Source organism: Capronia epimyces (genome assembly GCF_000585565.1).
Source record: "Capronia epimyces CBS 606.96 chromosome Unknown aczIQ-supercont1.3, whole genome shotgun sequence".
Classification (NCBI taxonomy): Eukaryota; Fungi; Ascomycota; class Eurotiomycetes; order Chaetothyriales; family Herpotrichiellaceae; genus Capronia; species Capronia epimyces.
This window is the reverse complement of record NW_006912906.1, coordinates 1,603,678-1,617,814: the sequence shown is the minus strand read 5'-3', so window position 1 is coordinate 1,617,814 and position 14,137 is coordinate 1,603,678. Positions and strand designations below refer to the sequence as shown.

General features: G+C 55.1%; 3 protein-coding genes across 3 annotated transcripts; 1 reads left to right on the top strand and 2 right to left on the bottom strand.

Moving 5' to 3' along the window:
* Positions 1 to 379: 379 nt before the first annotated feature.
* Positions 380 to 2,600, bottom strand: A1O3_03848 (uncharacterized protein; the record flags this gene model as incomplete). The annotated part of the gene is made up of 4 exons (XM_007733983.1): positions 380 to 1,869; positions 1,924 to 2,272; positions 2,324 to 2,446; positions 2,499 to 2,600. 4 exons carry the CDS (start codon positions 2,598 to 2,600, stop codon positions 380 to 382), a joined length of 2,064 nt encoding a protein of 687 aa, XP_007732173.1.
* Positions 2,601 to 3,399: 799 nt separating this feature from the next.
* A1O3_03847 (uncharacterized protein) lies at positions 3,400 to 5,841 on the bottom strand (the record flags this gene model as incomplete). Its single annotated transcript, XM_007733982.1, has 3 exons — positions 3,400 to 4,521; positions 4,577 to 4,965; positions 5,025 to 5,841. The coding sequence occupies 3 exons, from the start codon at positions 5,839 to 5,841 to the stop codon at positions 3,400 to 3,402; spliced, it is 2,328 nt and encodes a 775-aa protein (XP_007732172.1).
* A 2,468-nt stretch (positions 5,842 to 8,309) lies between these two features.
* On the top strand, positions 8,310 to 10,498 carry A1O3_03846 (uncharacterized protein; the record flags this gene model as incomplete). The annotated part of the gene is made up of 2 exons (XM_007733981.1): positions 8,310 to 10,272; positions 10,323 to 10,498. 2 exons carry the CDS (start codon positions 8,310 to 8,312, stop codon positions 10,496 to 10,498), a joined length of 2,139 nt encoding a protein of 712 aa, XP_007732171.1.
* Positions 10,499 to 14,137: the final 3,639 nt, after the last annotated feature.

Below are 14,137 nucleotides of genomic sequence, written 5' to 3'. Positions count from 1 at the left end.
TGCGCCCGCCCGGTCTACCAGGCAAGGATGGTGTCGTTGCGCTTTCAGAGCCCGTCCATCTCAAAATATTAGAAAAGGCTGTGTTCTCGGACTGGTGACGACCTCGTCTAATGCTACAGCTCTATCATACATCCAGAGTCCCCCTAGTGTCAACTGATGCTTTTTCTGTCCGGCACCCTCCTAGCAGTCAAGGTCTGGAGGAATGAATACTCTTACAAGAGCACTCCTGAAGTCCTAGTCCTGCACCACTCGCCATCAAAGGAGACTCCTCCCAAAACCGAACCAGCTCTCCCACTCCATGCTCCAAGACTAGCAGCAACGCTAACCTTCACTCCCGACCTCTCTCCACACTCCATCAACAGATCTCCTTCCCTACGCTTCACGAAACCTCTCTAGGAGGCGGCTCAATGGTGGCGACGATCACGAGATCGGTGGTATCGTGCATCCTGGCCTGATACGGACAGTTCGGTCTACCACAGGACGTGGAGTTTGACACATTCGGACAATGATGGCTCCCGAAACAGTCATGACGTCGACACTTGGGACCGACCGAGCATGGTAAGTTTCGAGCCTTGTGGCGAAGTGCCAGGTACACGCCATCCGAGATGGGTTCATGGTCGTACGGGCATTGAGGGTTGTTGCAGCTCTGACGCAGATGCTGTTCGTTACACAGTCTGCGGTTCCGCGAGCGCAACTGGAAATGTTCCTCGTCGGCTGGCGCGGGGCGTGGCAGCTTTAGATCAAGGCGTTGGTCGAACTGGTTCAACGCAATTGGAGATCGAATCGGGCGCTCGTTCGGGTTGGGTTCTGCCATTGTTACAACTTGCCGCTCAAAGGCTGCCGGCACAAAGCCATTGACCTTGGGCTTGGGCTTCGACGCGGTCGCAGGTGTTGCAGTTGGGGTCGCGGGTGAGGCTAGTGTCGGCGAGGATCCATGAATCGACTGATGGGATGGAGGTTGCTCTTGCTCAACCATGTCGTCCCATGATCCTTCGAATTGTTTGGGGACTCGCCTGCCGCCGCGGCGTGTAGGAGCTGTATAAGCACCACTTGACGCCCGTTCTTGCCTCCAGCCCAGCTTCTGTGTGCCATTGGTGTTGCTATTGTGATATGATCTTATGGGGTGAGAAGTCCATGTACCTGTCTGGTTGAAAGACTTTTGATTATCCGCAGCTCCATCTTCTTCTGCTCCTTCGTCCCCCCAGGCGCCCTGAATCGGGAGTGGAACATATGTGTGTCCGCTCGGAGTTGTTTCCCAGCTTTGTTCGGCGGTCTTGTTCGAATTTGATGACGAATGAGCAGAAGATTCGAGTTTGACAACCCCGGCCAAGCTGGCTTCTTGGATATCATTTGCAACGCCGTTCCGCTCCTCTCGTGCCGGGGTTGTGTCCACTGACTGTGCAGGATGGGGCTGTGTTGGAGGGGACGGTGAAGGAGGAGGCGGCAGTTTCTGTTCAGTTGGTCCATTGGATACGATGATCGAAGCAGAGGGCCGAATCTGGGGATCGTGAAAGGCTGTGCGGGGAGTGGTATTTGGCACAGACTTGGCCTCTGAAACGTTCGAGACTAGAGCCTGGTGTTCGGGGCCATCATCCCATTGACGAACCGAGACTTCTCCATTGATTTTATGGGCGCTTTCTCCGAAGCCCTCGCTGCTGGGAACGCTACTCAGAGGGGAAAGGTTGACTGTATGAAAGGGAATGGTGACCCCAGAAGGAAAGCCCAGTTCTGGCTGGACCAGGGACGTCTTTGACTTGGTATAGTCATCGTCGCTGTACAACTGAAGAATGTTGTAGTACTCCGACTCGTGCCCGAGGGCGAGGAAAATGTGTCTGCAATGACAGTTCTCAATGAACAACTCGTAGAAGTCTGGGTAGCTTGTCAGCGGTGTTTCTTTTCTGAGGTGCGCTTGAGGTTACACACGCTTCACTTTGGCATCTACAGCCTCGTGGCCGGCACCGCAGTCACTGATTGTTATGCCTGGCTCGATCTTGCAAACATCCTGGATGAAAGTCCAGAGCTGATCTGGATCAGGAAGGAGATTCGCCGCAGAGAGATCCTGAGCGAGTCTTCCGACATCAGAGAAAATGTGCACTACCACTGAAATGTTCTCGGGCAGGTCGTTTTTGTGCTGGCTCCTCGCAAAGTCTCTCACGTCCGCGAGCAGTGTCCCTACAGCCTCGCGTGCGCCCGATGTCCCTGCTCTTATGAGGCCGTGCTTGAAGAAGTGCTGGTTACCGTCGAGGAGGACGAGAACATGCTGGACACTTGTCTAGAGAGCGGGTCAGTAGGAGAGGTGGACAAGGCAGGGAAGTCGACGAACAATGCGCGATTCGATGTCGATTGCACGCTTCTGCCAGCGGCGACGGCTTTCTGTCTGGTCGTCAAGGTCGGATTTGAGGTTCTCGAGCGTCTGTTCCTTCTCGTCGAGGAGCTTGAGGAGTTTCTGTGTTCGGTTAGACGGGCCAGGCCTGGCAAGGGAACGACAAGAGGTGTACCTCGACCAGTTCATGTTCTTCAGCGGCTTTGACCTTGTAGGCCTCGTGTTGTTTCGCCAGCGCCTTGAGCCCGGTGGAGAGCTGTACCTCGCCGTCTGCCATTGCCATTGCTTGCCGTTGATTAGGGAAGATGTAGGAGGGTGGGCATGGTACGAAGGAGAAATGGAAGTTAGACGTCAGGCTTGTGAGGTTTTGTGTTTATTTTGTTTGTACCGTGGAGGGAACGCAGCGCCGATTTGGAGGCGGGACGACAACGCAGGTGTGAATAGAAAGAACTACGCAGTACGCAGTACAGCACGCATACGCCGTATCCTACAAAGACATGACAAACAGGAAACGTGCAATCAATCCATCACAGCGCTGGGGCTCTGAGACCTGATGCACCGGCAGCCACATGGCCAGGTCGATGGGCTGGCTGTGGTCAGGTTAGGAACCACCGGGCTAAGGCTTAAGGACCCTGTTTCCCCGGTCGACGCTGACCAGGGTCCAAGGAGCCTTGTCTCTCTGAATCGCCAGCACACAGACATACAGAACACGCTTGATGGTCTCCGATCAGAGGTCATTATGGCACCAATGGAGTAGATGGAACTTATGTGAATGTTCTATGTGTGTCCCCTGGTCTCTGGGCTTTACATTTTGACTATCCAAGGTGTAGGTGTTGTTGGTGTCTTCCACCGACCATAGCATCCCCTACTCTGCACTCACTATCTCCCACCACAAGAAATAAGAATGTCCCAAGTCCCCCGGAGGCAGAAATTTATTAAAAAGGAAGAACATGTTGTGCAGGCCTCAATAATCGGGCTACCCAACCCTGGGTGTTTTCGCCTGTCGCTGAATGCTGAATGTCAATTGCTGATGCTGAAATTCTAGTCATTAAGTCGTCAAAGTGTCCAGCCCGTCGTCATTTCTCGAACGGGCTTGGATCTGGAAACAGTCCCTCGTACAGCTCAGTCATGGCCTGCTTCACGTCCGCAAGCTCTTGAGGGTCGTTGGTAGAGACATCGTCGTTCAGGCACAGCTGGCCGGCAAGTTCTTTGTTGGCCCGAACAAAGCGGCTGACAAGGGTGCTGTCAACCTGTTCAGCATCCGTCACCATGACAAACAACGCATCGGGGTTGATGACGGCGTAGCGGTATCGCATCACAGCCTTCACCACCAGGTCTCGTTGCCTGTCTTGGGTGCCAGCCCGCGGCAACAAGGGTGCCAGCCCCTTGGGAGTTTTGTTGAGGATCAGTTTCAGCAGACAATCTCCGCATTTGGGTTCTTGTCGGGCCAATCGATCGAAAATAACAGAGGTTGAGAAGACCGGGTTCTTGGTGTGTGCGTCAGTAGAGGAGATGGAAAACCCGGGAGCCAAACACTCGTTGACATCGAATTCGATGCAGTCCGCGTTCTGGATGGCGACAGGCCCATCCAGGGATGTCCACAAGATGTCCGTGTTGACCTTGGGAGGAGCTAGCCCGGCCTTCTGCAGCAATTGAGGCACGTGGTAGTAGTTGCGTTTGCGGAACGTCGTTCTACCCTCGTTCTTCATCCCGGCCTCAAGATCTTGCATGACGGTTTGTCGCTCGTCCCAGGACAGATTTCCGTCCTCGTCCACGTCGCTTCGAAGCATGATGTAACTCCAGAGTAATGCTTCGCGGTGACGCTCGATCAGGTAATGGAAGGTCACATACCACGAGTAGAGCTGAAATCCGGGCTCGCCTCGGAACCGTTTGCAAGCACTTTGGAGCTCGGGCCCGGGGAACGAAGAGATGGCTTCTCGCATGATGTTTCGCGATAACGCATGCCCAAAATGACCTTGGCCCTTGCGCTTTCGAACCCCGAACCGTCGATTGAGAAGCCAGGAGGTATAGATCAGGAAGGGCTTCTCGCCAAACCGATGGGCGTCCACTTCGGTGGGTGGTGCGGTGGCACTGTACGAGTTGGTTTTGAAGCCCATCACCGAACCGAACAGAGGCGAATGGATATCCGCAGCAGAGTGCTCCTTGCCCAGCAGCATGTCGTCGGACAGGGCGTATAACTATACCAGGTTAGCAACGCGGTAAAAGGTAGGATCTGACGCCTAGGCAACGCACATAGTCGGTGTCTGATGGGGTGTTGAACAGCTGGTTCTCAATCGTCAGGGAGTTGAAGGTCGGCAAGCACGCATGCTTTTCCAGGTCGAAGAATTCTTCTTGAGCAAGCACTTGCACCACCTCTTGCGTGGCCGGATCATCGTTCAACCAAGTCGGGACCTGCTTTCCTGCCTCGGTGCCCTCCACCGAGTTCACCACGATTTGGATCTTGTTGCGGAATTTGGATGCGTAACGCTCTAGACTTCGAAGTGAGTATCGAAGCTCGTCCCAGTCGCGATAGCGGTTAACGCCATGAGAACTGATCCATTTGCCCTCGGGGTCGTTGAGCACCGAGTTCAGTTCGTACGGGTATTTCGTTTTCTGGAAAGCCTCTTCCGAGCCATTGACCCCTACTCAAGTTAGCCCACGTGCTTGTGCTCCGCCAACCGGCCCGGCGTCAGGTCCTTACACAAGTACACGAAGTCAATCTTCGGTTCGGCCAGTTTCCCCCATTTCTTCACGTCGTACGATGCGTGTGCGACCCAATCATCCTCCCATCCGTGCAGGACTTCGTCCTTGACAGCGTCCTCGAAAGGAATATGCACGATTTCGGGCAAGCTATCGGCCTTTTCTTCGAGTGAAAGATGGTCCACCGGCTCTGCCTCGATGACTTTCTCTTTGGCGGGTTGATCGGGCGATGAAATCAAGGGCGTCTTTTCCGTCTCGGGATCCAAATTCGCCTGAACCGCTACAGGTCCTTTCTGGAGGCGATCCGCTGGCGCTTCGTCAAACAGCTCCATGGCCACGTCTTCAGAACCATCGCCTGGTATCAGCAGGACTTCGGGTCCTGAAGGGAGGTCGTTCCCTTGCTGGTCCCGATTGACCGGCTGACGGATGACAACCCCGTCCGGGAAACGGTTGTCTCCTGCTCCTGTCTGATCCTTGTTTAGCGCCTGCTCAGGCACCTGTGCCCTCCCATCCTTGATCAGGTTGGTTTGGAAACCTGGGTCGATGACCTTCTCTTGCAGCTTCGACCCCTCCGACTCATCGTGGATTGATCTCCTGTCTGGGGAAGCAGGAAAGGGATCGGGTTCCTGCTGGACAAAGTTTTGACGATGCGGAGACAATGAAGCCGACCTCGAGTGATGCCAAAGGAAAATGCAAAAGATGCCTGCGACGAGGAAGAAGAGGGGTCGCCGTGACCGTTGGGCAGTAATCCGAGGCTTTCGCCAGCTCTGCGAGTTCTTGCGCTCCCAGCGCCTGTTGTCCAAGGGTAGCGTCGACATGCTGGAAATTGAACCGAGATTGAAATCGAAATCGAGATTGCTCTGTCTCATTCCAGCAGCCGACGGCCGGAGTTGCAGAGACCAAATTTGCTGTCACTTATCAGAAGAGAATTGGACGATCACAAAAGAACAGATGTGTCAGTGGTGAACGGTAAGATGGCTCCTGCGTATAGCGAGAGAAAGCTTTGACTCGGAAATAGCAGATTCAGAGCAGAAACAACAAGGCAAGAGATATCAAGGGGAAGGAAATTGAGAAATCTCTTGTCCACGTGCACGAGATTGGCGATGCACGACACCTGCTCGACCAGATGCAAGAAGGAAACCTCCGGCCGGCTCAAGGAGCGGAACAGCAGACGCCAGAAAACTTGCCTGGGCCCGAGACGCGACGCGAACGGAATCCCAGGGGAGGAGGTGAGAGGGGAGGGCGTTAGGCAAAAGCCGCCACTGACAGCTTCAAACGTGCCCAAAAAGGAAATAAGGCATGTGCCAGACGGAACCCACCCGAGGCGCTGCTAGATTTACGTAGTTCGGTACTACTGGGAGACGAGGGGAAGGCAGGGCAGTGAGGGCGGCGATACCGATGGGAATATGGGCGAACTATGGAGGCTGTAGTCATGTTGATCCAGGAGATGTAATCCATACACAGTACTCCGTACACAGAGCAGAGATGTAACAATTCAGCCCTCGGGTCTAAAATTGTGGTCGTTTTTTCACCGGCGAGAGAGATTGATAAGGGCACCGCTAAGGGGATGAAGCAGGAGAAAGCTCCATTCCACCAAGTTGAGGCTTTGTCAGATAGGCGAGATGTGGGATATGGAGACGAGGGATGGACAATCGATACGTTCGACAACGTGAGGTCCGAACAAGACACAATGGGCGTAGCACGAAGTAGTACTAGGGCGATAGATACGAGACAGGGGGTAGATGACGAGCTGATGGGCGATGGGCGATGGACGATGGACGATACGGTGGCTGACCTGAGTCCCGAGTCCTGTGTCGCTTGAGTCCCATGGTCCAGTGTCCACTGTCCACTGTCCAGGGGAATAGGGGAAGGGCTGGAGGAGGCTGCAGAATCAAATGACACGGCTGACCAGGGGCTGCCTGGTCAGCGTGGGGATCAGGCTGTGTAATTTACCGCGATCGGTACTAGGGCGGTACCAAGCCAGGCTAAGCCGCACACGGCCTCGCGCCAAGCAATGCATTTTCAACCTCAGCTTCACCCGCCAGCGGGCAATGTGTGACCCTCGGGGGGAGGAGCTCTCTATCAACAACATCGCCATGTCCGAGCCCCTCGAGAGATTAGCCGACGGGGCTCTTCAGAGGTGGCAGGTGGCTGTCGTGCAAAATTCTGACAATCTCGCTGACAGAATCAAAGTGGTTGGCCCAGGCCCGTGCCAGGCTGGCCCTGACCACAGCTTGCTCTTAGCAGAACCTCGGAGGACCAAACAACGGCGGTCCGCTGGCAACCGTCAACTGTCGACTGAAGCCTGTTGAAAATGGTACACAGGCGGGCAGATCATGTTGTGAGTGGATTGACCATGGTGGCATCTTGGTACGTTCTCGGTTTGGGGGCTGATCTTCTTTGCCCCTGTGAAAGTCCCTTCCCATTCGACGGCGCGGGATTGCCCTATTCCTCGCGAATCGAGAGCAGTGAAAATGCATAATGCTATTCTGCACGAGAACAGAAAAGGCCAAGTCCCAGAAGCGATCCATTTGATAGTGCCCTCCTCAGCTCTGCCTCGATCGGCCTCGGCCGCGAATTGGGCACGAATGGTGCTCACACGACTCTCACAGGCCCTTGTTGTTTTTACCAGCCGCAGAATGGAGCCTTCTCCTGAACAAACACCGCGGTAAGTATCCACTTAGCCTTATGCCGCCATCTGCCTTGATGCCTCAGCCGTCCGTGGTCCTCCCGCCGATGCTTTCTGAGGATGTTCCTCCGGGAGATTAAACTGTGTTGCCAAAGCCGTCAACCTGACCGTCAGTGGCGCTGTCATCTTCACACTTCGGTTTCTTGATGTGACGATGGACTGCAATGTGGCCCGCCATTGCACCTCGCGTTGACCGTCTTCCCAGCCATGATGCCCCTTGGCTGGTCCATGCCCGCTCACGTTGACTGTCGTGCTTCCCGTTGTTTCTGCCCAGTGGTGGCGGCGGATGAGGCTTGCACTGGCATCAGCACTTAGCCCAAGGCCCGTGTCCAGACTCAGGTCAACTGAAGTGCATGGCAGAGTGCCTCCCCCACAGAGAATCCACACCATGGCTCCTATCAACGCGTGCCGAGTTGTGACAACAGGAAATGAGGTTTGATACTGGTACTATATAGGACCCAAAGCTCGCGCCCTTTTCCCAACCTCTCTTACCACCACCTCTTCAGAGCAGCACAGGTCACTCGTCCATTCGTTATAATTCGAGGGAATTTTCCTTCAGCCATTCTTTACACCAGAGTCATTCGTTAACTTTTCACCATGCGTTTTTCATCATCCGCGGTCGCTTCAGCGGCCCTGATGGCCGGCGCAGCCATCGCCGACCCCTTGACCGTCATCACCCCGTGTCCTGGGCAAACCACCTCGAGCATTCCTCCTATCACGGTCACCGAACAATACCAGCCCGTCTCGACTTGTGCCACCGAATCCGCATACTTCCGAGGTGCGTGGGTGACCAAGTACCCACTTGAGACATACACCTATGTCAGCACCACCATCCCTGCCGCCTGGGATGGCAGCGCGGCCACGCCCAGCGTTATCACTGCCATCGATCAGGAGGTGATTGTGTCTCAATTCCAGACCACCATCACCAAGACAGTCACACCCACCGTCTCGGTGACCAAGAACGGCACCATCTTCTTGATCCCCTCGCCCACTCCCATTGCGCTCACCATTGCCAAGGACTTCAGCTGTCCATTTGAGGAGATTGGTCCCCTTGCCATCCCCGGCTACGGTGGCAGTGGTCTGAGTGATGAGGGCAAGGTCCAGGCCGATGGCAGCCGGTCGCAGGTTGTGGACGTCGTTGAATGCCGTGCCGGTCCTGGAGGCTCCAAGTGCGTGGGTTATGAGGAGACTTGGATTTCCAAGCCTGCTCCCGCTGCATCCAAGACGACTGTCGCTCCTGTTTCAACCCAGTTCGTCGCCCCGAGCGCTGGCTGGTTCACGTTTACCTTCACCCTGACTGCCCCCTCGCACGTCATTACCGCTGAAACGGAGACCATCACCGTGGCACCCAGCCCATACTATGCTCATGCCAGCCACTTCTGCAAGAATGCCTGGGAGGTTGTGGACTTCACGACCACCATCACCAAGACCATCTACTGGACTGTGCCATTCAACCATCAACCACCTGCCACTTACAGCCCTGTGCCTTTCCCCAGTGGTCATGCCGGTTGGTCGCATTTCCCCAAGCCAGGTCCCAACGACCCTATCGACAACGGCGTCGGTGGTGATCCGTTCGGCTGGGCTGACTGGGGCAGCGACGATGTTACCAACCCTGGCCTTCCTCTCCCTGGTCAATGGGCTGACTGGGCCACTGAGACTGTCACCCAGACCGTCACTGCCAGTGTCGGCCCTATTGGCGCTTCTACCAGCTCGTCGGCCACCAGTGCCAGCAGCGCCTCCTCCGCCACCAGTGCCTCTTCTGCCAGCAGCGCCTCGTCTGCGAGCAGTGCTTCGTCTGCTAGCAGCGCCTCGTCTGCCAGCACCACCTCGAGCGACAATGGAGTCGGTCCCATTGGCGCTTCTACCAGCACCTCGCTCACTAGCGCCAGCAGCCTTTCATCCACCAGCAGCAGCTTGACCAGTGAGAGCAGTGCCTCCTCCGCCAGCAGTGCTTCGTCTGCCAGCAGCGCAAGCAGTGCATCCACCACCAGCAGTGCAAGCAGCGCCTCCGCCACCAGCAGCAGCTTGACCAGTGCGAGCAGCGCCTCCTCCACCAGCAGCAGCTTGAGCAGCGAGAGCAGTGCCTCCTCCACTAGCAGCACCTTGAGCTCGCTGTCGTCGGCTTCCAGCACTTCGTCTTCTGCCTCCAGCACCACCACCACCGGTGTTCCGGCCACCACGCCCTTCTACATTACCTCCAACACGCCCACCAAGTACCGCAAGCGAGCTCTGGTGTACATTGGCTTCGAGGGTGAAGATGCTGTTCTCGTCAGCGACCGCACTGAGGCGGCTTTGTTCTACCTGGACACTGATGGCTTCTTGCTGTCCGGTGGCCTGTACGTCCTGGCCGACTTCAGCCAGCCATACATTGCCTTCCAGTTGAGCGCCACCAAGCCGACCACCCTTTCTCCCTGGACCATCAACGCCGATGGGTCGCTTGATCTCACGGTCACCAACCAAGGGTTCTGTGTGTCGACGTCCAGCTTCGTCTTCATTCTGTTCTCCCAGTCGCCACCGTTCACCTGCACTCCCATCTTGTTGGTCATTCAATCTCCCAACGGTAAGTTTACCTATTCTCGTGATCCTGACCGGTCGCTAACTCTTCTTCAGTTGTCGTCACCTCCAGCACGACCACTACCGTGGCAGCTACCACCACCACTGAGGCTACCTCCACCACCACGTCTATTGATGTGTCGGGTGATCTGGATGCTGACCTGCCCGCTGCCACTGCTGTCCGCCGTGGTGTACAATACGGTGCGCGCAAGTACTACCACCACCGCCACTAGATGGGGCAGGGTGATTAGGGATCGAAGTAGAGGTGAGACACGCTCTAGGAAGCGATGTGATTTTAGGAGGGTGTGAGGGTTGTGTGTGTGGCTGCGTTCTTACTATTCCTCGCTCTAATGGGCTTCTTTGTTCAATCAGACATGGCTGTCTCGGGCCCGGGGCGATTTCGCAAGAGGCGTCCTGTGCTACAGACATCTGCAAAGGTTGAAATCCATTTTTTGTATAGACTTTGGTTCCGGTACGGTTGCTACTTTTGGTTGGCTCATGTGCACGAAATGACGAAGACGAGACGAGACGAGAACCGCAGTCGCAACGTTGGAGTAACGGTCAAGCAGAGGAATGCACCACCGCTGAGATAGGACAGGTACCACTCATGTCTTATGAGGCAACAATATGTTTTCCCCCAAATACCATCCATAGCTCGGGCAGAGCTCAGCGGACTGACTCGTCTGAGAAATCGGAACCAAGGTCTTTTTTTATTTTGCTTACATTACTTGACCAGCTCTCAGCTCTCCCTTCATACCAGAGGCATCTACACAGTTTCGGGGAGGCGACTTACCACACAACACAACATACGGGCAAGCCAAGTCACTTGCCAGAGAGAGCACTGGCTTGGGGCAACACTCGACCTGACTGGACTTGCCTCGACTCGGCTTCCCACTCCCTCTCCCTCTCCCTCATTTCCCTGGCGCAGGTTGTGGCTGGCAACATCGGGGCCGCTTGGACCATTGACATGCACGCAATTCAACTCTCACAGCACAGACACAGACGCACACGCACACGCAGACGAGGCGAGGCGAGGTCAACAACACCGGACATGCAGCACCGGCGGTGGCGGTCGCCGTTGGGTGCACTGTGCATTCGTTCCTATGGACGAACTACGCATGACCCCTTCTCCCTCTGCTCGGTGTGCCCGGTGGCCTGTGATCTGTGGCTGGCTGAGAGGGTTTTTTGCTTTTTGCGAGCACCTACGCGAGCACACGATGGGGTCTGCTAACCCGTACTATTATGTGTATTCAGCTGAATGTGCATACTGCTGTGGCTGCGTAGCACAATGTCCACCTACAGTTCTGGACTCAGTACAGTGGCAAGAGGCCGCCACAATGGCCAAAGGGGCTGCTGACTGCTGACGACTGACTGATGGCTGTGAGGCCAGACCAGACCAGACGCTGCTGTGCCTTGGAACCTGCGAGTTTAGTTCTGCATAGTAGTACACACGCCATACTGAGTACGGATACCTAGGGCCTAGTATCTAGGTAGTAGGTAATAGGTACCCCTAGGGACTCGACACGGCAGCCACAGATCAGGTACGAATCGTTGGGTCCGTCATTTCAAGTGACGACTGCCATGTATTGACTAGTACGGGAGTCCAGCCCAGTCTGCCTCGTCATTGGCAGCACAGCCAACTTTGGTTAGGACGGAGTGGTCGTACCCACCATGGCGTCCAGGGGGACAGCTGGTCGCGCGACAGTGACAGTGGCCTGGTCCCCTCTCCCTCTCCACGATGTGGCGTCCCCCCAGTCACCACTGCACCAGTACGGATACTCCGTAGTGACTCAGGCACCTAGTCAGGTACCAAACCTTCGTGACCAACTGTGCCCCTCGTGAGCGGCCGGTCCGAGATTTCTTCAATCTGCAATTTCAACGGCTGCGCAGATCGCCATCCCTGCTAGAGCTAAGCCTAAGGCTATTGCTGGCGCCAACTGCCTACTGCCAACTTCCCCCCTGTCCCTGTCCCGGCTACCGCTGGTCGCGATCTCGACGCCTCGGCGGTCTTTTTCGTCTAGCCCTACGGATGGATGATAGGCCGGCCGGCCCAGGGGGGTTTGTCCAGACACCAGCTTCCCCTGGTATAGTGGTAGTACACCAGCTTCCCCTGGTATAGGTAGTGGTAGTGCAGCTTCCCTTGGCAGGTGCCTGGTATAGTTAGTGGTAGTGGTAGTGCGTACGGAGTATACTGTATGCACATTTATGTCATCACATGCGTATGATTTACGTGTATCCCTCACTATGTCTATGTCTATGTCGATGTGCTTGGAGTGTACTGTATGATATGTGGCGAGGCTCGATCGAGCGCCCTGTACACCGTACGGACTACTGGTTTCCCAGACTCTATTGAGAACGGCACCCTCTACAAATGTCCTCCACAGATGATCGCTGAGGTGGTGAAATTGCAGCCCTCAAATCCCACCCAGCCCGCCGCTCCTCGCTCCTCGCTCCTCGGCGCCGACTCGTTCGAACTATTGTTTTTTGACGGTTTCGACATCGCGCCCTGACACTTGTCGCTGCGCCGGAACACCCAGTACCACACCCCCTCTCCTGCCCCCGTCTCCGCTGTGGGTATTGCTGACCTCGACCAACATCGATCTGATCAGGACAGCAGGGAGGGACAGCACTGCGCCTTTTACTCCTGCTCTGTAGTATGTCAGTCACATGCTAGGAGTGGCCCCTCTGTCCTTCCCCCTCACTGCAGACTTGCTCACCTCATCCTTCTAGCATCAGTTCACCTCACCTCATCCTTCTAGCATCAGTTCACCTCACCTCATCCCTCTAGCATCAGTTCCTAGCTCTAGGTCGCCAAGAACGCCTCTGCACCGAGTACGGTGTATATGTAAACATGTGTACAATTTAATTAATTAGGACTAATTCACGGAAATTCTCGGTCCTCAGCACGCAGACACACGACCTGGCGTGGCGGGCTGAGTTTTGCTACTACTGTAAGTGTACACTTCACTAGTACGTACAGTATGCGCGTACGTACTCCGTCCTACATATATGGATTACTACACAGTAGTGGACTCCGTCCTACACATATGGATTGCTACACCGTAGTGGACTCTACTCTACTCTGTAACCGCCGAGTGGGAAGCGAAGGGTAGTGAACTCTACTGTAACCGCCGAGGGAAGCGAAGGTGAACTTTGAAGGTGCCGGCGAGGTGGGGGCCGGGAAGGTGGCCTTAGGCTCGGGATTTTGTTTTGCCCTAACCTACGGAGTACTGTACTTGCACTTGCATCTATCGAAAGCGCGGCTGGACGGGGAGGAGAGGGGAATCAATGCTAAGATTTGAAAAGTCCCAGAGAAAAGCATATTAATATTAGTATTGGGTCAACTTTCAAGAGTGTGGAATCTCGCTGAAGACTATTGTACTGTTCTGTTCTGTACTGTATTCCAGCGTCTACACATCCACATACAGTAAAACTCTAATATGGTGTCAATGTTTACACATCCAGTAAAACTCTAATAACATGGTTGGTGTCAATGTTGTGGTGATTGTACACATCAGACTCGTTGTCGGCAGTCCGAATATCTGGTTTTGGTCTTTGGTCTTTGTTTGCTCGCGTGCCATGTGGGTGGGTGTCAGTGGGTGTCAGCGGCAGGGTATTGTACTACAGTAGTACAATATGCAGGTACAGGACCTCGGCGTCGCACTGCCGGGCGCCGGATGGACGGGCAGGACAGAGTAGGTGTAGGTAGAGGTGCCTGATGGATACAACCACTCCTCTAAGCTGATGGATGACAAGCACTCCTCCAAGGTTGGGTTCGTGCTAATGAAAGACTCGCTCCCCGGGTGGGTATGTCTAGTGTTTACAGAGGACATACCTAGTACTACTTTCTTAAATTGGTGGAGGGGAGGCCT